The following is a 25,915-nucleotide window of genomic DNA, read 5'->3' as shown; positions in this document are numbered from 1 at the left end:
AAGTGCTTTACATCATTGGTTAAGTTTATTCCTGACTATTTGAGCTTTATCTGTCATATTTTATTTTCACCACAGTTTTGACACTTTCAGTTACTTTTATTGATATAATCTTCATTTACAGACTCTCTTCCAGGCCTTTTTTTCCTGTCTTTTCTTTTCAAGCTATAGCACATCCTTTAGTATTTCCTGAAAATCTGGTCTCTTGCTTAGAAATTCTCTGTTTCTGTTTATCTGTGAATATTCTAATCTCACCCTCATTTTTGAAAGACAGTTTTGCTGGATATAAGATTCTTGGTTGGAAGTTTTTCTCTTGTAGTATCTTAAATATATCAGAACACTGTCTTCTTGCCTCCATGGTTTCTAGTGAGAAACCAGCACATAATCTTATTGGATATCCCTTATATATTATGCATTGCTTTTCTCTTGCTGCTCTCAGAATTCTCTCTTTGTCTTTGGCATTTGACATTCTGATGTGTTGGAGTTGGTCTATTCAGATTTTTTTGGATGGGAGTATGTTGTGCTTCTTGGATAGGAACATCTATGTCCTTCAATAGGGTTGGGAAATTTTCTACCATTAATTCTTCAAATATTCCTTCTGCCCCTTGTCCCTTCTGTTCTTCTTCTGGGACACCCATGACACATATGTTTGCACACCTTTTGCTGTCATTTAGTTCCCTGAGACCTTGTTCAATTTTTTACATTCTTTTCTTCATCTGTTCTTTTGTATGTTCATTTTCAGAGGCCATTTCTTCAAGCTCAGCAATCTTTTCTTCTGCCTATTATATGATTCCATTGTTTTTTTAAAAATTTCATTTATTGCACCTTTCACTCCCATAAGATCTGCTATTTTTCTATGTATGCTTTCAAATTCTTCTTTATGCTCATCCAGTGTCTTCTTAATATCCTTAATCTCTTTAGCCATCTCATTGAAATTTATTAAGATTTGTTTGAATATCTATGATTAGTTGTCTCAACTCATTTATGTCATCTGGAGGCTTATCTTGTTCCTTTAACTGGGCCATAGTTTCCTGTTTCTTGGTGTGGATTGTAATTTTTTGTTAGTGTCTTTGCATCTGGCTTACTAGAATATTTTTTCTAGCACCTTTTCTCTTTAGTTTAGGGCTTCCTATCCTTTCTCCCTTGCTGGTTGTGCAGTAGGAGCCAAGCATGTAGTTGGTGCTGTAGGCTGTGGAGGCTCAAGCAACCCTTTTTACACCAGTGGCCAGTGAAGCTTCTTCCAACTTTCTCCTTTGCCAGGGGTAGGGACAGAGTCACAGCTGTGTGGAATAATCCAAGTGCAGGCCTAGCTGCCGAGAGAGACTGATGAAGCTTCATGCCCCTTTCTCCTCTGCCTGGGACAGGGATAGAGCTGCAGGGGTGGGCAGCAATCTATGTAGTGTGGGTCCAAAATGACTGAGTTCCTCTGGTAGACTCTCGATTTTCAGTCTATGCTAGCCAAAGTTACCTGCAGTTACCTGTGTAGGCTGGTGCAGGGCTCCTCAGCCTCCTGCCTGCCAGAGGTGGGGCTGAAGCCTAGGCAGGCTGCAGAAAGTGGTTCCTGCCAACACTGAGAGTTTCAGTCAGCTCGGCTTCCCCTCAGGCTGAGGGCAGAGTCAAAATGATATTGCAGGGTCAGATTATAGACTATATATATCCTGCCTTAACCTACTGAATGTACTGGGGGAGAGTGTGAACTACAGGGTAAACTATTATCTGTGTGGTACAGCAGTGCTCCAGAATGTGTTTGCTGAGTGCGATGAGTGTGCCACAGTGATGGAGAAGGTTGTTGGTGTGGGAGGAGTGGGGTGGGGGTTGGAGGTATATGGGAACCTCTTATATTTTTTAATGTAACATTTTTTTGTGTGATGCATATATCTTCAAAAAAATTACAATTTACAAAAATGATGGGGTGGAGGGGTGGGGAGTGGGGTATATGGGAACCTCTTATGTTTTTTATGTTTTTTTAAAATGTTTTTTAATGTAACGTTCTTTATGATCTATTAACTTTAATTAAAAAGGTGTGAAAAAATATGGTGGCTACAGGCCTCTTTTTGACTTGGGTTGGTTCACACCCAGCTGTTCCCAGGGTTATATCTTAACCAGCTGAGTCTACCAATCAGTAGCAGGAATCGGCAACCAACAGTCTCCTCCTCCCCTGTTTCTTGGAAATGGAGCTCCCAATTCCAGGCACAAAATAGCACCTGGGGTGGCTCATGCCGCCAGAGTAGGATAATCACCTGCCTCCACAGCTTGGCCAGTAATTTCCTGCAGGTGGCACAGGTCCTCACAGCTTCCTCCCTGCTGGAGGTGGCACTGGGGCCTAGGCTAGAGCTGCTATCTGATCTGGATGGAAAGAAACCAGTCCCCACCAGCACTGGGGTTTTCAGTCCACCCCGCTTCCCCTTGTGCCAGGTGTGGAGTTAAGATGGCAGCTCCAGCCTCTTTCTGGACAGGCTCAAACTTTAGCTGTTCTCAGGATTATCTTGTAGCCCGCTGAATTTGCTCATCAGTAGCTGAAATTGGTGCCCAACCGTCTCTTCCTCCCCCATTTTGGGGAGGTGGAGCTTTCAATTCCAGCCGTGGAACAGCTCCCGAGGCAGCTTGTGCCTCCAGTGGAGGATGGGCACCGGCCTCCGGGGCATGGAGCTCTCTAATTACGAGTCTTCTCTGCAGACAGGCAGTCTCCTCCTTCCACTCCTTCAAGGATGTTACAGGATGCTCTTCTGGTGTCGTGGAGCCCCCAAACAGGTGCTTCAGCTAGCTCCAGAGAGCTCTGGGTGTTTACTAACTGCCCTGTAGCAGGAGCTGACTCTAAGAGTTCCTTATTCCACTGCCATCTTGCTGGTTGCCCTCTATTGTATTTTTTAAAAAAGATTTTATTATTTATTTATTTTTCTCCACCCCCCCCCCAGTTGTCTGCTTTCTGTATCCATTTGCTGTGTGTTCTTCTGTGTCCACCTGTATTCTTGTCAGCGGCACCCAGAATCTGTGTCTCGTTTTGTTGTGTCATCTTGCTGTGTCAGCTCTCCATGTGTGCAGTGCCATTCCTGGGGAGGCTGCACTTTTTTTGTGCTGGGCGGCTCTCCTTATGCGGTGCACTCCTGGTGCGTGGGGTTCCCCTGCGTGGGGGACACCCCTGCGTGGCACGGCACTCCTTGTGCACATCAGCACAGCGCGTGGGCCAGCTCATCACACGGGTCAGGAGGCCCTGGGTTTGAACCCTGGACCTCCCATGTGGTAGGTGAACGCCCCTCCATTGGGCCAAATCTGCTTCCCTCTATTGTATTTTAAATCTCACTTATTGTGTCTTTCATTCCCATAAATTCTGTTATATTTCTATCCAATGTTTCAAATTTTTATTTGTGCTCACCCAGTTTCTGCTTAATGCCTTTTTAAAAAAAATCAATTTTATTGATACAAATTAATAAAGCATAAATCCATCCAAAGTGTATAATCAGTGCTATTTGTTATACTCACATAGTTGTGCACTCTTCACTTCAGTCATTAGTGAGAGAAATTTCATTATATCAACAACAATAATAATACAATCTGCGGCGGCTTGCTCGGTCGGTAGAGGTGGGGTCTGGCTGCGGACGAGGGGTCGGTCCAGCTCTGGACAAGGGGTCGGTCCCGCTTGGGACGAGGGGTCGGTCCGGCAGCAGACGAGGGGTCGGTCTCACAGGGGTTGCGCGGTTCGGCTGACGGGGTCGCCCGGCGAAGCCGGCGATGAACTGGGGACAAGGGAGGCCAGGCCCTTGTCGGGGGCTCTCAGGACTGGAGGGCGCACGGCAGAAGAACTACCGCGGAGACAAGGTAAACACGCAAGTCCACCTTATTGAGGGAGAGGCAACAGTTTTATAGGGGCTGGGGAAGGCTGATTGGTCGAAGCCACGCCCTGTTCTGATTGGTTGCCGGCGAAAGGTCAGTGTGCGGTACTGGACGGGGGAGGGGTGGTGATTAGGGATTGGCTGTCGCTGTTGCTGGGGGAAGGGGCAGGGTTTAGGGATTGGTGGCTGCTGTTGCTGGGGTGGAGGGCAGACTTGAGTTTCCCGCCCACGCCCGGCTGTTGCTGCTGTCGGGGGGAGGGAAAAGGGCAGACTGGATTTTTCCGCCCACGCCTGGCTGTTGCTGCTGTCGGGGGAGGGGAAAAGGGCAGACTGGATTTTTCCGCCCACGCCTGGCTGTTGCTGCTGTCGGGGGAGGGGAAAAGGGCAGACTGGAATTTTCCGCCCTGCGCCTGCACAGGGAGAAAGAAGAAGAAGGGTGCCGCCCCACAGGCATCGTGTGGCGCCATCCGGGAGGAGGGGCGGCCGCGGAAGCATGGCTGCTGAGAAGGGGAGACCCGAGGGCACTCTGCGCCCATGCCAAGCTTCCTTCAGGGGTGGCGGTGAGTCCGACCAGCCACCCTATTATGGGGGCAGCGGCTTGGCCTGCCGCGGCTGCTCCCCTGCCAGGCCAGCAAACCACACTTCAGCCCGAGGGGTGACCGCAACAATCAAACAAAACTCTTCAGCTCTCAATCTCTTTATGCTTCCCCTGCCATACTTAACTGATATTCTGCTTCCATCTCTCTAGCTTGTGTTTTGTAAAAACAGTCTTACATATGCAAAATTACCCATATTCCTGTTTCCCATGAGGCTTAACTATGTTATACAGTCCCATGTTCCATTTTGAAGCTTTCCTGCTAGTGATATACATGTCCTTAGACTTTCCCTTTCAACCACTGTCATACCCATATACTAGCTCTGCTAGTCACAAACACTATGATGTGCTCTCATCATTTCCAAAGATTTACAAATAACCATTTTAACAATTCTGCACAGATCAACCCTCAACTTTTCATTCTCTTTTCTCATTCTATTTTCTGGTGACCTATATTTCAGTTATTAACTACAATGAGTTTACACAATATGTTTAGTTCATAATAGCACAATCATACAGTATTTGTCCACAATCATACAGTCACAGTCCTACACAGTGGCTGTACCATTTTATATTCCCACCAACTGTGAATAAGCATTCCTATCTCTCCACATCCCTTCCAACACTTGTAGTTTTCCAATTTTTTAATAATGATCATTCTAATAAGTGTGAAATGATATCTCATTGTAGTTTTGATTTGCATTTCCTTAATTTTTAGTGATATTAAATATTTTTTCATGTGGTTTTTTTCACAATTTGTCTTTTTTGGTCAATTGTCTATTCAAGCCTTTTGCCCATTTTTAAACCAGGTAGCTTGTCTTTTCATTGTTGAGTTGTGGTATCTCTTTATATGTCATGGATATTAAACGCTTATTGGTTATATGATTTCCAAATATTTTCTCCAATTAAATCAGCTGCCTTTTCACCATTTTGATAAAGTCTTTTGAGGTGCAAAACTGTTTAATTTTGAGGGGGTAATATTTATCTATTTTTCCTTTTGTTGCTCATGCTTTGGGCATAAGGTATAAGAAACTATTGCCTACCACTAGATCTTGAAAATGTTTTCCTACATTTTCTCCTAGGAGTTTGACAGTTGTCACTTTTGTATTTAGGTCCTTGATCTATTTTGAGTTATTTTTTTGTATAAAGTGTGAGATAGGGGTCCTCTTTCCTTCTTTTGGGTATGGATATCCAGTTCTCCCAGCATGATTTGTTGAATAGGCTGTTCTGGCCCAGCTGGGAGGGCTTGGCAACTTTGTCACAAATCACTTGACTGTAGATGTGAGCATATATTTCTGAGTTCTCGTTTTGGTTCCTTTGGTCAATATGTCTGTCTTTATGCCAGTACCATCCTGTTTTTTACCAATGTAGCTAAGTAATATGCTTTAAAGTCAGTAAGTTAGAGTCCTCTAACTTTGTTCTTTTTAAAGACATTTTTGGCTTTTTGGAGCCCCTTACCTTTCCAAATAAATTTGATTATTGGCTTTTCCATTCTGCAAAAAAGGCTGTCAGAATTATTTTGGGATGGTGTTGAATCTGTAAATCAGTTTGGGTAGAACGGATGTCTTAACAATATTTAGTCTTCCAGTCCATGCATATTGAATGTCCTTCCATTTATTTAAGTCTTCTTTGGTTTATTTTAGCAATATTGTAGTTTTCTGAATACAATTCCTTCATGTCCTTGGTTAAGATTATCCCTAAATATTTGATACCTTTAGTTGCTATTATAAACAGAATTTTTTTCTGATTTCCTACTCAGATTGCTCTTCAGTACTGTATAAAAACACTCTTGGTTCTTGCATATTAATCTTGTATCTCACCATTTTGCTGAACTCATCTACTAGTTCTAGTAATTTGTTGTGGGTTTTTCAGGGGATTCTAGATATAGAATCATATAATCAGTGAATGGTGGAAGTTTTACCATTCACTGATTATTCCTTTTCTATTTGGGTGCCTTTTATTTCTTTTTCTTACCTAATTGCTCTAGCTAGAATTTCTAGCACCTTATTGATTAACAGTGGTGACAGTGGATATCGTTATCTTGTTCCTGATCTCAGCCAGAAAGTTTTCAGTCTGTCACCATTTAGTACAAAGCTAGATGTAGGTTTTCATATATGTATTTTACCATATTGAGAAAGCTTCCTTCTATTTCTATCTTTTAGAGGTTTTTATCAAGAAAGGGTGCTGTATTTTTTTTTTTTTTTTAAGATTTATTTATTTATTTAATTTCCCCCCCTCCCCTGGTTGTCTGTTCTTGGTGTCTATTTGCTGCGTCTTGTTTCTTTGTCCGCTTCTGTTGTCGTCAGCGGCACGGGAAGTGTAGGCGGCGCCATTCCTGGGCAGGCTGCGCTTTCATTTCACGCTGGGCGGCTTTTTCCTCACGGGTGCACTCCTTGCGCGTGGGGCTCCCCCACGCAGGGGACACCCTTGCGTGGCATGGCACTCCTTGCGCGCATCAGCGCTGCACATGGCCAGCTCCACACGGGTCAAGGAGGCCCGGGGTTTGAACCGCGGACCTCCCATATGGTAGACGGACGCCCTAACCACTGGGCCAAAGTCCGTTTCCCTGGGTGCTGTATTTTGTTAAATGCCTTTTCTGCATCAAGCAAGAGGATCATGTGATTTTTTTTCTTCTTCAATTTATTATTGTGGTTTATAATACTCATTGATTTTCTTGTATTGAGCCATCCTTGCACACCTAGGGTAAAGGCCACTTGATCATGGTGTATAATTCTTTTAATGTGCTTATGGATTTGGTTTGCAAGTATTTTGTTGAGGGTTTTTACATCTATATTCATTAGAGATACTGGTCTGTAATTTTCTTTTTCATAGTACTGTTAATCTGGTTTTAGTTTTAGGGTGATGTTGGCTTCATTGAATGAGTTTGGTAGCATTTTTTCTTGTTCAGTTTTTTTGGAAAAGCTTGGTATTAGATGGTCTCTGAATGATTGGCAGAATTCACCTGTGAATCCATCTGGTCCTGGGCTTTTCATCTTTGAGAGGTGTTTGATGACTGCTTCAGTCCCTTAACTTGTGATTGGTTTGTTAGGTCTTTCTTCTAGGGTCAGTGTGGGTTGTTTGTGTATTTCTAGGAATTTGCTCATCTCGTCTCTTTGTCTAGTTTTTTTGGCATACAGTTGTTCATAGTATCCTCTTATGATCTCTCTTATTTCTGCATGGTCAATGGTAATGACCCCCCTCTCATTTCTGATTTTATTTATTTGTGTTTTCTTTTTTCTTTGTCAGTCTAGCTAAGAGTTTGTTGATTTTGTTGATCTTCTCAAAGAACCAATTTTTGGTTTTGTTGATTCTATTTTTTCATAATTTCTGCTCTAACCTTTATTATTACTTTTGTTCTGCTCTGTTTGGGATCAGTTTCCTGTTCTTTTTCTAGTTCCTCCAGGTGTGTAGTTATATCTTTGATATTAGCTCTTTCTTCTTTTTCAATGTAGACATTGAAGGCTATAAATTTCCCTCTCAGCACTGCCTTTGCGGTGTCCCATATGTTTTGATATGTTGTGTTCTCATTTTCATTTGTCTCAAGATATTTCCTGAATTCTCATGCAATTTCTTCTTTGACCCACTGATTCAGAGTGTGTTGTTTATCTCCATATATTTGTGAATTTTCCCTTTTTTCACTCATTTTTTAAATTTTCAGCTTTATCTTGTTATAATCAGAGAATGTACTTGGTATAAAATCAATGTTTTAAATTCTTTGAGTCCTGTCTTGTGACCCAACATATAATCTATCCTGGAGAACGATCCATGAGCACTTGAAAAGAGCACCTGCTGTTTCAAGGTGTAATGCTCTATAAATGTCTGTTAGGTCTAATTCATTTATCTTATTATTCAACTTCTCTCTTTCTTTCTTTATCCTCTGTCCAGATTTTTCTATCCAATACTGAGAGTGTTGTATTGAAGTCTCCAACAACTATTGTAGAGATATCTGTTTTTCCCTTCAGTTTTGCCAGTGTGTGCTGCATATACCTTGGGGCACCCAGGTTAGGTGCATAAATATTTATTATAGTTATGTCTTCTTGCTGAATTTCCTCTTTTATTAATATATAATGACTTTTTTCATCCCTTAAAATAGTTTTGTATATAAAATCTATTTTTTCCAATATTAGTAATGCTACTCTAGCTCTTTTTTGGTTACTTTTTTGGTTACTTTTTCTAGACTTTCACTTTCAACCTGTTTTTTTTTTTTTTTAAGATTTATTTTATTTATTTCTCTCCCCTCCCCACCTGCCCCAGTTGTCTGTTCTCTGTGTCCATTTGCTGCGTGTTCTTCTTTTATTGTCTGCTTCTGTTGTTGTCAGTGGCATGGGAATCTGTGTTTCTTTTCATTGCATCATCTTGCTGCATCAGCTCTGTGTGTGTGTGGTGCCATTCCTGGGCAGGTTGCACTTTCTTTCATGCTGGGCAGCTCTCCTTATGGGGTGCACTCCTTGTATGTGGGGCTCCCCTATGTGGGGGGCACCCCCTGCGTGGCATGGCACTCCTTGCACGCATCAGCACTGCGCATGGGCCAGCTCCACATGGGTCAAGGAGGCCCGGAGTTTGAACCATGGACTTCCCATGTGGTAGACGGATGCTCTATCCACTGGGCCAAGTCCACTTCCCTCAACCTGGTTTTGTTCTTACATCTGAATTGAGTCCCCTGTAGACAACATATAGATGCCTCATATTTTTAAAAATTCATTTGGTCAGTCTATATCTTTTGTTTGGGGAGTTTAAGCCATTAACATTCAATGTTATTACTGTAAAGGCATTACTTATTTCATCTTTTTGTCCTTTGTTTTCCATTGTCATATCTTACTATTGTCCGTCTTTTTACCCTTTAAATTACCTTTCCTAATAAACTTCATTCCTATACTCTTCTCCAAGTCTCTCATCCTTGCTTTTTCCTTTCAGGTGCAGGACTTCCTTTAGTGTCTCTTGTAATTCTGGTATTTGGTAGCCTACTCTCTCAGTTTTAGTTTGTCTGTGAAGATTTTAAACTCACCCTCAGTTTTGAAGGATAGTTTTGCTGGATACAGAATTTTGGTTGGTAGTTTTTCTCTTTCAGTACCTTAAATACATCATACCATTGCCTTCTTGCCTCTGTGGTTTCTGATGAGAGACTGGCACCTAGTCTTATTGAGGTTCCCTTTTATGTGATGCTTTGATTTACTCTTGCTGCTTTCAGAATCCTCTCTTTATCTTTGATATTTGTCATTGTGAATAGTAGGAGTCTCAGAGGAATTCTATTCAGATTTATTGTTTGAAGTGCATTTGTCCATCTTGGATATTGATATTTATGTCTTTCATAAGGATTGGGAAGATTTTAGTGATTATTTCCTCAAATATTCTTTTTGCCAGTTTGCCATTCTCCTCCCATTCTGGGACACTGATAATGTGTGTGTTTGTGCATTTCACACTGTCATTCAATTCCCTGAGATCTTGTTCCATATTTTTCATTCTGTTCTCTTTCTGTTCTCCTGTCTTTTCCAGTTTGTGTTTTCTGTACTTGAAATCACTAATTCTGACTTCATGCAGATAAAATCTGTTGTTATGTGCCCCTAATATATATATATATATATATATATATATATATATATATTTTTTTTTTAAGGAGGTCCTGGGGATTGAAACTGGGACCTCATACATGCAAAGCAGGTACTCAACCAGTGAGCTAAACCCACTCCACTCTAATGTATTTTTATAATCATCTATTGTGTCTTTCACTCCCATAAGCTCTGTTACTTTTCTTTGCAGGCTTTCAAATTGCTCTTTATGCTTACCCGGGGTCTTATATTTTTTATCCCTTTAGTCATATTTTCTTTCAATTCTTTTATTTGATTTAGTAGATTTATGTGATTATCATTGGTTCTTTGTCTTAAACCCTGTATTTCATCAGGGTATTTGGTTTTTTCTTTTGGTTGGGCCATCTCTTTCTGTTTCTTAGTATGGCTTGTAATTTTTTTCTGATGTCTAGGCATCTGAACATGTTGGTGAATTTACTCTGATGCTCAATTTATCTCTTGCCTAGTGTTGTTTTTTTCCCCACAGCATTCTTTGATTTTTGTGTCAACTTATTCTAAGTCTTTAAAATTGCCCAGCTTAAGTTATCAAAATCAGGCCAGGGACTCACTAATGGGGTGCAGATTTTCTCCCAGCATTGGGGTAAAGAGAGACCTAAAAGCAATTTTTCTCATTGCAATTTCCTGGATAGCCTGCAGATGGTGCTCATCAGCAAACCTTGCCATGGAGGTGTTTCAATTTCTGCTTTCCTGTGTTTTTGGTCTGGCCAGAGTGGACTTTCAAAGGGGGCTCTGCTGGTCAAATTCACTGAAGAGAAGCCCTCTGACTCACCCTCCCTCTTCCCTTGTAACAGCTGACAGCTGACAGGGAGGAAGACATCTGTTTCTCTCTTAATCAGGTGCAGTGAACCAGGGGTTTTATCCCAGCTTAATGCCTTCAGGGTGGGGCATGAGGCCCTGGCTGCCTTGGGTGTTTAGTAACTCATGTTTGTTGTTTGAGGTTCTTCATTTCTCTGTCCCTTAGCCTCCTGGGAGTTGTGTAGCAGTGTCCTAGTCTGCTCATCCACAAAGCAGGTCCCTTAGACAGCTATTGGAGCTTTCTCCATTGTTTTTGTGAGTTGAAACTTGCCTGCTAATTCCAGTACCATCTTCCCAGAACTACCCCTTTAATGTCTTCTATTTCTTTAGCCATGTTGTCCTTTTACTCCGTGATTTGATTTAAGAGATTTGTATGAAACTCATTGATTAGTTGTTTCAAGTCCTGAGTCTTGTTGGAGCTTTGATTAGTTCCTTTGCCTCAGTCATATATTCCTTTTTCTTAGTATGGCTTGTAATTTTTTGCTGATGTCTAGCATCTGATTTTGATACTGAGTTTACTCTGATATTTGGTCTTTCTCTGTGGTATAGGAATTTACTGTTAAGTAGCCGTGTGTTTCCATTGTTCTTCATCTCTTGACTCAACTTGTTCTAGATACTTAGAATTGCCATTGTTTAACTGCTCAAATGAGGGCTAAGCGTCCAGTGATGGGGTGCAGGCCAGTTTCCAAGGGCCTTGGAGAGGGGGTCAGTAAAGGCACTTAATTGACTCTTTTGTTTCATTATGTTTCCCTTCTTTTCATGCACTTTTCTGGTCTGCCAGCAGATGGTGCTCTTTAGCAGGCCTTGTCGCTCAGATCCGAGGTGCTGGAGTGAATGCATTCAATGTAACTCTGAGGGCTGGAGGTGCAGAAGCAATATCCTGAGGGTCGTCCAAACCTCACAAACAACTTTTTCAGAAGCTGTTTTCTCAGGGCAGGCTGCCCCCTCCCTCCCTCTGCCTTCTCAGCAACTGGCCCAGAGCAGTAAGGAGGGTGTTTGAGAAGGCAAGGTATCTTTAGTTCCCTCATGGCTCTCAGGGCAAACGACACCATAGCCCCACCCTGCCTGGAAGTGTGCGACCACTTCAATGCAGGAGACCAAGTTTGCTGGCCACAATCTGAATTCTTTGAATTGATTTAGTAGATTTATGAATTGGCCGTGTCCCTCTCTCTTCCCTCTCTTGGGGAAGAGGACACTTACAACTCCCTCCATCTGCACCTGCTGCAGTCCGCAGAGGGCTGTTTGCTCTGGGGATGGGGGGGATGGGCGCTAGCAGCTGCTGCTCTAGCTTTACCCACATGATTTATCCAGCCATCTGAGACTCCTTTCCTTTGCCCCTCTCTCTTCTGGGTGGTATCTCATCTTCCATTGGGGTCCTAAGCCCCAGAGCAGCCCTCTAGACCATCTCTGCCTGTCCTCTAGCTGTTTATTCTGGGAGAGAAGTGATCCCTCTGCCTCTCTAGTCCTCCATCTTCCTGGAAGTCTAGATAAAACTTCTTTTTTTTTTTTTTTTTTTTTGGGTACAGTATACTTTATTGATGGTACACGACAAGGTAGGGCCCTCTGAGCCCCTCCCTTTCTCCAGGGGGTCTGGGATGGAAGCTGTGGCGGATGGTGGTACTCAGTGTTGGGGGATCAGGTTGGGGTCAGAACTCCCCAGCAGCTGCCACTTTTCCTCTCAACCATTGCTGGGGCTGGTGGTCCATGGGCTCTTACTCCTTGGAGGCCATGTGGACCATGAGGTCCACCACCCTGTTGCTGTAGCCAAATTCATTGTCGTACCAGGAAATGAGCTTGACAAAGTGGTCGTTGAGAGCAATGCCAGCCCCAGCATCAAAGGTGGAAGAGTGGGTGTCACTGTTAAAGTCGCAGGAGACAACCTGGTCCTCAGTGTAGCCCAGGATGCCCTTCAGGGGACCATCTGATGCCTGCTTCACCACCTTCTTGATGTCATCGTATTTGGCCGCTTTCTCCAGACGGCAGGTCAGATCCACGACAGACACGTTGGGGGTGGGGACGCGGAAGGCCATGCCAGTGAGCTTCCCATTCAGCTCTGGGATGACCTTGCCCACCGCCTTGGCAGCGCCGGTAGATGCAGGGATGATGTTCTGGGCAGCCCCACGGCCATCACGCCACAGCTTCCCGGAGGGGCCGTCCACAGTTTTCTGGGTGGCAGTGATGGCGTGGACAGTGGTCATGAGTCCCTCCACGATGCCGAAGTTGTCATGGATGACCTTGGCTAGGGGAGCCAGGCAGTTGGTGGTGCAGGAAGCATTGCTGACGATCTTCAGGGAATTGTCGTACTTGTCATGGTTCACGCCCATCACAAACATGGGGGCATCGGCCGAAGGGGCAGAGATGATGACTCTCTTGGCGCCACCTTTCAAGTGAGCCCCAGCCTTCTCCAAGGTCGTGAAGACACCAGTGGACTCCACAACATATTCAGCACCGGCATCACCCCACTTGATGTTGGTGGGGTCTCGCTCCTGGAAGATAGTGATGGGATGCCCATTGATGACAAGCTTCCCGTTCTCAGCCTTGACAGTGCCCTTGAACTTGCCATGGGTGGAATCATACTGGAACATGTAGACCATGTAGTTGAGGTCGATGAAGGGGTCATTGATGGCAACAACCTGCACTTTGCCAGAGTTCACAGCAGCCCTGGTGACCAGGCGCCCAATACGGCCAAATCCGTTTACTCCAATCTTCACCATCTTGTCTCAGGGATGCGGCTGGCGCTGCGCGAAGAGCTGCGGCTGTCTGTCGAACGGGAAGGGGCAGAGAGCCTAGATAAAACTTCTTGAAGAGCATATTTTTAGTCACTGTGTGACCCAACTGAATAAGGAAAACAAAACATTCTTGATAACACACAAAAGCTAAAACAGCTTTCTCTCAATTTTTCTGTCTTAGAAAAAAACAAACCAACCTCTAAATGAAGAACTTTCTTTTTTTAGCAGCATTAGAAATATCTTATTTGAATTTAATCACGTCCGCTTGCTCGCTAGCCAAGTTTTTTTAACTCTTGGGAAATACCACCATCTTGTGGAACTTTGAAGTATTGCTATCTAGAATGAAGAAGCTTTTTACCGCAAACCTACTTGGATAAGAAAGTGAAATGGAATACTCTGTGGCTCACAGATTAGGGAAGAGTGAAGAATCAGCTTGCTAAATTCTACTTTTGGCTTTATCCTAAAGAAATTATTATGAATATGTGCAAAGATTTATCTAAAAAAATACTACGGCAGCCTTGTTCAAGACAGGAAAACATCAGAAATTAGTTAAATGTCCAGTAATCTGAAATTGGTTAAGTAAGTTACAGTACATTCATGTGAGAGAATATCATCCAGTGACGAAACATATGTTTTCCAAGACTCATTAACAAAGAACTGAATGTATGTGGTGGAGTGAAAAAAGCCAATTATACATCTTAATCCAATTTTTGGAAAATAATATACATAGAAACGTGAAAGAAAAGACACTGAAATGTTAACAGTTATAGGATTTTAGATGACCGTGTGTGTATTTCTCATTTTTCTACATTAAGTATTGGTAGTCCTCCCCTTCCCGCTCTGGTAATCAGAGAAGAGAAACATTAAGGTAGATCAGTCTGTAGCATAGCGAACACAAAATGGGACATACTTTGCTTGTCTAGCTGCTGTCTCCTGCCATTTCACTATCTTTAAGTTTTTACTTGGACCCTTACCAGAAAAGTTTTTTTCCTTCAGGATTTAACTTCACTATGCTCCCATTTACCCAGATGAGATTGATGCTGGCGAATGTCTGGGGTGTGCGGATGAAGGTGTGTATCTGGGGTGGGGTTCCTGGATACTGGGAATGGGGTGGGGAATCATGGAACCACTACCTCTGGACTAAGGGGTGGAGGGCACTGCATGGAGATCTTCAGCTCATACACCTTCCGTCCCCAGCACCATGTCAATTCGTTGGTTCATTTGTCTCTACTCTTGAAAAACCGCCCTGAACAGAGGGTGGGGAACTCCCTATCCCAGCAGAGAACTTCCCACCCACTCACCCCGCCCCATCAGGGCAGAGCTGGAGAGAAACTGCCGGGTATTTCCAGGCAGTCTCCAGGGCAGTGGAAGACACCCACGACTATAAAAGGCTATAAAGGTTTTGATTGGTCCCTCCTGTGGACCCAGACGAATCGAGGGTCAGTAACTATTCAGGAAGGAGGCTGGACGAAGTGTTTATTCTATTTGTTATCAACCTAACCTTAGCATAACTTCATTGTGTACTCAAGATGAGGAAGCGTGAAATGCTGAATACAAATATCTACGCATACACAATCTCCCCTCCGTGCTTTCCTTGAGTATTAGGAATACTAGGATAAAGTTTAGGTTTTTAATTCTAGTGTCTCTATTCTACCTCTACCTTCAAGGTCCAACTCAAATACTTCCTTCAACAATCCTTCTCAGGCATCCCAGCCTGGGTTCATCTAATGCTGAGTGGGCCTTCTGTGGCATTTAGTGAAGCCGCGTTGCAGCATCCCCACACCCTTCCCAAGAATACATATATATTACGGTTCTATTGGGTAATAGGCAGCAGTGGCCTTGGGATCAAGAACATGGGATTTGAAGTCAAATTGCCCTTGGTTTGAGTCCTGAACTCTATCCTCTTACAAGCTTTGTGATAGTGGCAAGCTATTTTGCCTCTCTGAACCTCAGTTTCCTCATCTATAGGTTGTGGATAATGCCAATCTTCAGAGTCATTATGAGAGTTAATCAAGTAGACGGGGCCAAAAAATGGTAGTTGACATAATTATTATTCAAGGCAGGCACTGGGTTTTATTGATTTTTGCTTTCCAATTGTGCCCAGTTCAGTGCTTTACACATAACAAGTACTTGCTAACTATTTAATATAATTGAATAAAAGTTTAAAGAGTTAATATACTTTATGAACAGGATGTGAAGGGCCAGAGTCACCAAACTACCTGCCCAAAGGTTTCCCAAGGTATGAAACATATAAATGAACAATTTACCAAGATCAGAACTCAGGGCTTGTCTTTCTTAAACACAGAAGTTCTCTGGAGGGTATCTAGAATATGGAAATATACTTTAGCGTTTAGGTTAATTAAAGCATCATACATTTTGCTTTTTTCAGAGATCAAACATCTTCCTAAGATTGTACTTCTTTCCAGAACTCTGCACACTTGAATTGGTTTAATTATAGTTTAGTGGGTTAAAGCATGGACTCAGAAGCCAAACATCCTTGTTGAAATCTTGGCTCTGCCACTAGCTAGCTGAGCGACATTGGGTAAATTCCGTAACCTCTCTGTGCCTTACTTTCCACATCTTAAAGCAAGGATCAAGGGAATAGTATAACTTTTAGGGTTGTTAGGATGACTAAATGAGTAAATGTTTATAAATATTTAGTACCTGCACGTGGTACATAAGATGTAAGTATTACCGGAAATAATTTCATCAAAGTCTCTCTGGCTGAACTGAATGTACCGTGAAGACAGACTGGGTCAGTTTTGTCTACTGTCAATTGATAAATGTTTGAATCCCTTGCGAGTACCTCCAAATGGGCCTGTAGTCCATCCACAACACACCCATTCTGCCCCCTCCTCCCCCTGCTTTTTGATCTTTAAAAAATTTATTTCTTTGTATAGGGACTTATTTGAAAAAGGATTAAGAGGGCTAAAGACTATTTCATGAGCTTTGGGGATTTTGTTTTATTTTGAAGATTCAACGAGTTTGGGAAAGGAAATAGTTAGGATGTGTCCTTTTTGACTTTCCAGGGGGACTGTGACCCAAGGGAAAGGCTGGGGCACTTTTATGCCTTCCTGGCGTTCATTTCTAGGAGCCTTCTGTGTTACCTTGGGAGAATCCTGAGCTCTACAATGGGAAAGAAGCGTGTGACTTGGCCTTTAGGAGACGCTGTTGGTAGGGTTATCCTAACCCCGGGAAAGGGGAGGGGAAAAGCCAGCCAGATGCTAATGACATCAGCAGGAAATTATCAAGTTACCAACCCCCAAACTGGAAGATCCACGTTTCTCTTGGCAGAGCCCGCTACCCGTCTTGAGTTCTCTTCCCGCGCAAATGGGAGTTTTCTTGGAACTTGGAGCATGAGGTGGATCCCAATTCCTTTAAAACTGTGTTTTCAGCAATTTCCCTGAGAACCATTTGTCTCCCGAGGATTTGTGGAACTTGATCAGAAGGTATGTGACACCCTTCCCCCTACACCCCTCTTCCCCTTCCCTCGTCTTCCCCCATGTCCCAACTTCCCACTGCTGGGGTCTCAGGTTCTGTCTTTTCCCTGGTTGCACATCGTAGAAACTTATAAAAACTTGTCAGAAATGGCACTGTTTCTGCTTGGGTTATTTGCTGTGCCAGGGAAAATGAAAGTAAAAGAAGCAGTTTGGTCTAACATGGCTTTTTACTGGCAGGAATAGGCTAGCCCACAAATGGAGGCCAAGTTAGACAGGCTCATTAAACCAAGAGACCGGACTCTTCAGGAAAAATACAAGGCAAATATAGGACACGTTGGAGTAGGTAGGTGTTTCCACGACACCAATCATTTGACCTCAGGACTACTGGAAGGGAAGATACCCCACGAACAATCCCATGAAAAACGACTCTTTTTTTTTTCCCTTTCCTAACAGCAAAGGTAATGTATTTCCATTGCACAGAATTTGAGAAACTCAGATAAGCGCCAAGGAAAAATTTTATATTATCTATGGTTATACTTCCTTGATATAACCACTCTCTTACTGTTTTATTTTTTTGTTATATTCTCCTTCCTTTAGAAAGTAGTTTCCTGTTTCTAAAAATAGCATAGTGAATCTATGCCTCTAGTCCTTGTAGAATGAATAATTTAATCGGGAAAATTTTTAACAATACATTGCTTCTCTGATTAGAATGAAATTTTTAGTGTAGAGAATACCATAGATTTATTACCGGTCAGATAAAAAACAGTGACTTGGGGAATTGGTAACTTCCTACACTGTCTAAAGGAACGCTTTCCTAGGATTATGGCTTCCTTTTCTGTGACATAAAGGCCTACCCTGTTACGGGTTAACAGTATGGAGTTAAGGATGTGACAGACGTACCTCACGACACGTCAGTGTCCCTGAGTTGGTGTCCTGACACTTCAGAAGGATAAACCTCCAGAGTTTTAATTTCTAAATCTTAAAGCACATGTCCAAGCATGATTTCTGCCGTTCGGTGGGAATGAATTTTGGGCCCAAGAGCTCCGGCGGGGCCGTGGGCCGGAGGGCGGCGAGCTCTTCTGATCCTCCTTCCACCTGATGAGCTGGCTCTGGGGACACTTCGATTTGGGAGAAATCAGGATAAACTGCACTCCAATAAAAACTCCTTCCACGCTCCTAAAGGGTAACGGGCAAGCCTGAGCTGGGGTGAGTTTTCTGGGCTGTTGGTATTTGAGGTAGTCTCGCAGTGATTTTTATTTTCTAGCCCTTCTAGGAAATCTCATGCCTGGACAGAGGCGGCTGAGTTGGCTGTGTGACCTCTCTCTAACTCCCTTCCCCACCTCTCTTGTCTCTTTCAGACTGGTCATGACTGCTCGCGACCAAAGTCCGGGCGGCAGCTGGAAGGGCATCTGTAGCACGAAGTTTCGCGAGACACTTCTGACGATTGATGGAAATCTGGGGGTTCAAGATGTGGAGGTCCTCAAATTTCTCTGCCAAGACTTTCTCTCCCATCGGAAACTGGGGGAGTGCCAGTCAGCCTGGGAGCTTTTCGATCAGCTCCTGATAGAGGAGCAGCTGTGTGAGGAAGATCCTTTCCTCCTGGCAGAACTCCTCTATACCAGCAGGCAGAAATCGCTGCTGAAGTACCTCGGCTACACCAAAGAGCGGGTGCAGCAACTGCTGCCCGCTCGAAGGCGGATCTCTCTGTTCAGGTGAGGAGAGGTCGGTGATCAAGACAGGAGGCTTTTGCTTCTCTCTGCCCACTTTATCCTACAAATTTCCGGTGTTCATTCAAACCACTGGGCTTTGAAAGGAGGCTGGATTTAGATTTTTTTATCTAGTTCCTTGGGTGACATAGAGATTCTAAACTGGGAGGTTTCTTAGCTTCAGGAACTCATGAGATGAAAGGTTGAGAGGTGAGCAAAGGTTCAAAACCAGCTCTGTGCCTGGAGGTGACGTCGTCTTGTGCGGCTCACGTCCAGGAGAGCCCGCCTCCGTGGAGCAGAGCCTGCTGCTCCCTCTGTTTACTCTCCTTACCCTCCCCTCCTGTTCCTCCTGTGTCCCCTGGGGTTGCTACCTACATCCTGGGACCTTGAGGAGACAGTAAGGCATACCTTGAGCTCTGGAGTAGCGAGGGAAGTCATTCATGTGATGTCCAGTTATAGATTGGTATATATTTTTGGGTGGAAGAAACCCAGAGAGGCACAGTACAGGCATGAGGCCTACCATGGGCCAGACCTTAGACATCGCTGTTTTAAATTGTTCTCTGGTGTCATGCCTGCGGCAGAGAACAGCAGAAGGAGATGCCTCCCGAGTGCATTTCATTGACTCTGGGCTATTAGAACCCTTCAGGCCTTAGCACTGGAACGGCTGACTCCCAGAACCAGAGCTATGCTTGGGTCAGTGAAGGGGATGATCAAGTCCAGAAATCCACGTTTTTTCTCCACTGGTCAGTGTCTGAGGGATGGTCTCTGGAATACAGGGTATTGGTGGGAATGAACTATTCCGTTTTTCTGGGTGTTGACTGTGATGCTTAATTTTTTGTGTTAATACATCGATGATACAACTATCCAGAGACCTGGGTGGTTTCCCTCCTTTGTCAGCAGCGGAGTTTATATTGGCCGGCGCCTGGTCCTCTTTGTAAAAGAGCCTGCGTTTCCAAAATGGAGCCAGGAGGAGGGAGGGTATGTGGAATTGCATCTCATACCTTCCCAGTGCGATGGAAAATAGCACTAGACTTAGAATCAGAAGCCCTGCCTCTTCTGCTTACCGAGTTATCTTAATTTAAGTCACTTAGAAACTCAATGTTTTAGTTTTTGAGTCTGTAAATAGAGTAACAATGGTCCACTCGCAGGGTGTGATCGTTCAGGTGAGTGATAATGTTTGTCGAAGCACTTGGCTTATTGGGATGCCCTTCTGCAAGTGTGGGGCTTTATTGATCATTTTGGATTATGTCTTAGAAATCTGCTCTACGAACTGTCAGAAGGCATCGACTCAGAACACTTAAAGCGCATGATCTTTCTTCAGCGGGAGGTGGTTCCGAAGACTGAGATGGTGAGTAGGACTGAGAGCATGGGACTGATGTGAGCACTGCCTCTGTGGGGGCCCTCAGTGGGCGATTGGGACGATGCCACAAAGGGTTTTCAGGCAGGTTTATTTTACTTTATTTTTTTTATTGTTTTAATTTATTTTGATTTAGTTTAATTTAATTTAATTCTTTTTGCAAGAGGCAGTACCAAATAGTGGAGGTTAGGAACACTGACTCTGGTGTCAGATGGGCCTGGATTCTAGACCTGGCTCTGCTGCTGACCACACCAGGTGGGACAACCTTTCTGTGTCTCTGTTTTCTCATGTTACGTTGTGGTCAATCATACTTTTTCCTTGTAGGTCCACTGGGAGGATTAGACGCACTAAGGTGCATGAAGCAGTAGCACAGGACATGTATTTGGCTCAGAGTACCCATGCAGTAAATGCTCACTGCTTTTGGGATCCCTGGGTTTTAAGCTATAGAAATGAGGCACAGGGAAATGAGGTGGCAAACAATGGCAGAATGGGGATTACTTGTTCATGGGCGATATTAGATGAGGTTTCTGAGGGAGACTATGGTGACCTTTTCAGTGGACTTTGTAGTGTAGGGTTTCTGTGAAAATCAAATGAGACAAATGTTGAAGAATTGCTTTGTAAAGAGCTGTACAAGTGTTTTGAATTAATAGTAATATTTTTAATATTAAGGCAATTGCTATCTGCTACCATTATTGCTATATTGATTACATATAAGGGCAGGAAAGTAGCTGCATGTTTCTCTTCCAGGCCTCAAAACTTGATGTTTTTTTTTCTTTTGACTCTAATAACAACCTGTGACAAATAAGTTAGTTGATTTGGGAAGGGGCAATTTCCAAATTTTACTCTATAATATTATTTTGTTATTTAATTGTTGTTATATTTTATTTTAAATTATGTAATATTTAATAATACAAAAAAAATACACATAACATCTGGAGGTTACACAATGTAGTAATGAAATGAACAGCCATGAACCTGCCATCCAACTTTCCAATGAGAACATCACCAATGCTCTTGAACCTATTTGTATAGTTCTCCTATATCACATCCCTCAAAATCAACTATTATTGGCAAATACCTTTTTTTAAAAAATTGAGAAACTGCTTTATATGCGGTAGGTTTAATGAGGACTGTGTTAGTAATTGACTAAACGTGTTTCCTGGTGTCAGCCTGTAGACCTCAGCAGGTTAATTCTCTATTTTTGGTGACCACCTGTGAGTCTTTTTTTTCTTTCCCTTTCCAGAGTCCTCAGGGAATTCAGCTTTTTGTGTTCAAGCTGTTACCCCTATTCCACTTCTTGCGGTTCCTTTTTTTCCACAAGATTGGCTGTGAGTTCCTTGGGGGTGGGGACTAAGTCTTCCTCATCGTTATAGCCCCAGAACCTTGCAGAATCTATCACAAAATAGTACTCAATTTGAATGAAAGCATGAACGAATGGGATGATGCAGTCTTCTTCCTTTGCTTCTTTCTGAGAATAACTGCCTGAGCCCTTTCTGTTTATGTGATTTCATAAGAATAAATAGGGGATTAACAGGATGAGCTAAACCACAGCAACAGGGATGTGCAAAAATAAACATAATCTCATAGTTGGTACCCCTTGTCAGAATCTACTAATATTCTTCCTTAGATGACCCCTGGAATTTCTGATGCCCTCCTGCTTTTGTTTTTTTATACTTTTTTCTTTTCATTTTATCTTTTTATTGTTTTTAAAAAGCCAAACAGGTACAGAAAATGACACAAAACAAATATATAGCTTAATGAATTATTATAAGGTCAAGAAATTGAATTTTGCCAGTCACTTCAGAAACTCCTCCATTTCCCCCTTCCTGATCACAGCCTCTTCCCACTCCCTAGAAGTAACTCTTGTCCTGACATTTAGAGTAATCACATCTTTATGTTGTTTCTTTATGGTTTAATCACTTAACTACATTGCTAGATCTGAAGTTCAGTCTTGCCAAATGTTTACTTTCAAGTCTCTCTCAATCTACAGGCTAAACCTCCCTTCCTCCAAAGCCCTCATACTTAAAATTTGTTTGTTGATGAACCCCAGAGCAATTGACCCATAGCGTTTCCCACAGTTGCTGCTAATGGTTCGCTCATGGTACGTTCAGCCTGTTCCTCTGTATTTATTGGCAGCTGTAGCCAAAGCTTTCATCAGACTCAGGTTAGATCCTTTCGGCAAGACTATAGATGGTCTTAAGTTGTGTTCTTCCATCAGGATGTACATAATGCCTGGTTTTCTCTTTTTTTATATCAGCAACTGTTGATGTTCAGCGGTTTTATGTATTGGTCCTTTGGAGGTTGTTTTCCCTTCATCTACTATTTGTTATGCAGTGATACAGTTTGTATATATGTATTGTTGATTCATTCTTCTATTTACCCGGTTTTCAAGATAATTGATTTTCTGTCATTTTCCAAAGTTACTCATTAGTTTTAAAAATCTATAAATTTGAACTCGAGGATTTAAATGTATTTGATAGGTTTCAATCCATTGCAATTATTCCTTTTGAAGTTCAAATTGCCTCATTTTTGTCTAATGGAAGCCTTTGCAGTTGATTTCTGAGTTTTTTTTTTATATTACCCTATAGTTTTTGATGACTTTATTGCTTTCTGGTATGACAAGATATTCTAAGTTCCTCTTGTATATTTTCTAGTCAGAACTGGAATCCATCATTTCTTCAAAAAGCCTCATTTCTTTTAACAAAAAAGCTCATCTCAAGATACTAAACTGAGAGTTGGGGATGCTCATTGCTTCTGGGTCAATAATTTTGTCTAGATTTTTTTCAAAGGATAGAGCTAGGAATTGTGTGCCTTTTGCTTTTGTTTTTTTAAAATTTTTAAATATTTGTCCTTTTTTTAGAGATACATAGATAACAAAAAATGTTACATTAAAAAATATGAGGTTCCCATTTACCCCACCCCCTACTCCTCCCACATCAACAACCTCTTTTTTTAAAAGATTTATTATTATTATTTTTAAATTTATTTCTCTCCCCCCCCCCAGTTGTCTGCTCTCTGTGTCCATTCGCTGTGTGTTCTTCTGTGACCGCTTCTATCCTGATCAGCAGCACCGGGAATCTGTGTTTTTTTGTTGCGCCATCCTGTTGTGTCAGCTCTCTGTATGTACAGCGCCATTCTTGGGCAGGCTGCACTTTCTTTCGCGCTGGGTGGCTCTCCTTATGGGGAGCACTCCTCGTGCATGGGGCTCCCCTACGCGGGGGACACCCCTGTGTGGCACGGCACTCCTTGCGCGCATCAGCACTACGCATGGGCCAGCTCCAACACTGGTGAAGGAGGCCTGGGGTTTGAACCATGGACCTCCCATGTGGTAGGCGGATGCCCTATCCATTGGGCCAAGTCCGCTTCCCTCAATAACCTCTTTCATCAGTGTGGCACATTCATTGCATTTGGTGATACATTTTGGAACACTGCTACACTGCATGGATTATAGTTTACATTGTAGTTTATACTCTCCCCCAGTCCATACAATGGGTTATGGCAGGATATATGATGTCCTGCATCTGTTCCTGCAATATCATTCAGGACAACTCCAAGTCCCTAAAATGCCCCTACATCATACCTCTTCTTCCCTCTCTGCCCTCAGCAACTCTCATGGCTACTGTCTCCACATCAATGATACAATTTCTTCCATTGGTAGAGTCACAATAGTTCCATATTAGAATACCGGTAAGTCTACTCTAATCCATATTTAATATAAGGTCATACTGTTATTTACAATTCAAGTCTACTAGATTTTTACCTATCTTTTCTCTATTATGTCTGTATCTCCTTTTTTCCCCATGCTAAGAATTCTGGTTCTCATGTCTTAGAATTGGAATGTTGCATAATTATTTGTTTTATCCCATATCACATTTACAAAAGACTCCGAAATTCAATAATTTTTTTTAAAGATTTATTTTTTATTTATTTCTTTCCCCTTCCCCCCCTGCCACCCCCGTTGTCTGTTCTCCATGTCCATTTGCTGCGTGTTCTTCTTTTGTCCGCTTCTGTTGTTGTCAGTGGCATGGAATCTGTGTCTCTTGTTGTGTCATCTTGCTGTGTCAGTCCTCCATGTGTGTGGTGCCATTCTTGGGCAGGCTGCACTTTTTTTGTGCTGGGTGGCTCTCCTTACAGGGTGTACTCCCTGCGCATGGGGCTCCCCTACGCGGGGGACACCCCTGTGTGGCAGGGCACTCTTTGCATGCATCAGCACTGCACGTGGGCCAGCTCCACTCAGGTCAAGGAGGCCCGGGGTTTGAACCATGGACCTCCCATGTGGTAGGCGGTCTCCCTATCCACTGGGCCAAGTCTGCTTCCCAGACTATCAATATTAATACTTCTATCACCAATATAATTTTTCAAAAGAGTCAAAAAATTTATTTTGTGTGTCTTATACCTATTTCTCCATTTGTTTTAAGGTTAAACTGTATCTACATTTCAGAGCATATAGTCATTTTGTACTACGTCCTCTCTTTTAATTCTTATTTGCCCTAGTTCTACAAGTAATGATGTGTATATATAAAACCAGATTGGTTGCTCTGGTTGGACCTTGGGGATTCTTTTGGGTGTGATTTGCACTCACCCTCTGGATACTTCAGCTCCAGGTCACCCGGGGAAACTCCTTCCCTCTGTCCTTGGGAGCCCCCTCTGTACTGGCCTGAGATGTCTTCCAGATGGCTATAGCACCTGGCACAAGCTTTATGAGGGAATTGGACCCAGATACACCCCTCTCTCATCCCTCCCTCTGTTTCTCCTCTCTTCTCCGAGGTCAGTGTTTCTCATGCTGAAGCCTAAGTGTCCAAAAGTTCCTGGAGAACTAAAAAATTAGGGAATTTTGTTTCAGATAATTTGTGGGAAAAAAAGTACACTAAGGAAATTCTGTTCCGCTGCTGCTAAATTTCATTGCTCATGTTTGTGTTGGTGCGAAGTAATTACCTGCTAAAGTGACAGCATTTTACCTTAGATACTGAAATTTCTTAACATTAGAGGATATTCCTGTGGTTTGAAAAGCTCTCTAGGTGGGTCTGATAACGGTTTCTCCCAAGCTGGGCCATTCTTGCAGATTTTCCAGTCTCTGGGTCTATAAATAAAATTAGTCCACTTTTTACTGTTACATTCCTCCCATATCATGGGCAGAAGACGTTACTCTTCAGTAACACAGGGTGTGGGGTGAGGGAAAGAGCATTTGTTAAAGTGGTCCCTGATTTTTTTTTTTTAAGATTTATTAATTTTTTTCTTTATTTCTCGCCCCCCCCCCCCCCGCTCCCCGCAGTTGTCTGCTCTCTGTGTCCATTTGCTGTGTGTTCTTCTGTGCCCGCTTGTATTCTTGTCAACGGCACTGGGAATCTGTGTCTCTTTTTTTTTTGGTTGTGTCATCTTGCTGCGTCAGCTCTCCATGTGTGCGGCCCCACCCCTGGGTAGGCTCTCCTTATGGGGCGCATTCCTTGTGTGGGGGGCTCTCCTATGCGGGGGACACCCCTGTATGGCATGGCACTCCTTGCGCTCATCAGCACTGCGTGTGGGCCAGCTTCACCACAAGGGCAGGAGGCCTTGGATTTGAACCTTGGACCTCCCATGTGGTAGCAGATGCTTTATCTGTTTAGCCAAACCCACTTCCTGGTCCCTGATATTTTGGGGAACACATTTCTTTCTCTTTTGCTTCCACATTGTCCTAAGCCTCTGCTTAAAGGCATCTGTGGCTACAGAAACATTTTATGGTCAGGAGCACTCCAAACATTCCTCCCCCTGCTAAGTTAGTTTTCAGATGAACAAAGGCCACATTCCCAAATATCCAAATGATTTTATATGCTTTTCTCACTCAGTACAACAGTGAAAGGAGGGGCTTATGTTTTACTGTGGCATAAAATTATGGTATGACCCG

At 43.0% G+C, this 25,915-nt stretch overlaps 1 protein-coding gene and 1 pseudogene across 2 annotated transcripts in view; one reads left to right on the top strand and one right to left on the bottom strand.

Moving 5' to 3' along the window:
- Positions 1-12,295: 12,295 nt before the first annotated feature.
- On the bottom strand, positions 12,296-13,587 carry LOC101435874 (glyceraldehyde-3-phosphate dehydrogenase pseudogene; annotated as a pseudogene).
- A 3,173-nt stretch (positions 13,588-16,760) lies between these two features.
- Positions 16,761-25,915, top strand: part of CASP10 (caspase 10) — a 47,043-nt gene continuing 37,888 nt past the window's right edge. Inside the window, exons 1-3 of one of the 2 annotated variants that reach the window (XM_004458909.5) lie at positions 16,761-16,980; positions 18,330-18,683; positions 19,932-20,025. In XM_004458909.5, coding sequence (XP_004458966.2) covers positions 18,337-18,683; positions 19,932-20,025 — 441 coding nt within the window. In that variant the 5' untranslated portion in view covers positions 16,761-16,980; positions 18,330-18,336. The remainder of the gene's footprint in view (positions 16,981-18,329; positions 18,684-19,931; positions 20,026-25,915) is intronic. The other variant, XM_023588895.3, reaches the window with a different exon arrangement.

This window comes from Dasypus novemcinctus, chromosome 7 (assembly GCF_030445035.2).
Source record: "Dasypus novemcinctus isolate mDasNov1 chromosome 7, mDasNov1.1.hap2, whole genome shotgun sequence".
In the NCBI taxonomy this organism is placed as follows: Eukaryota; Metazoa; Chordata; class Mammalia; order Cingulata; family Dasypodidae; genus Dasypus; species Dasypus novemcinctus.
The sequence above is the reverse complement of the archived record's forward strand: the minus strand, read 5'-3'. Positions and strand labels throughout refer to the sequence as shown.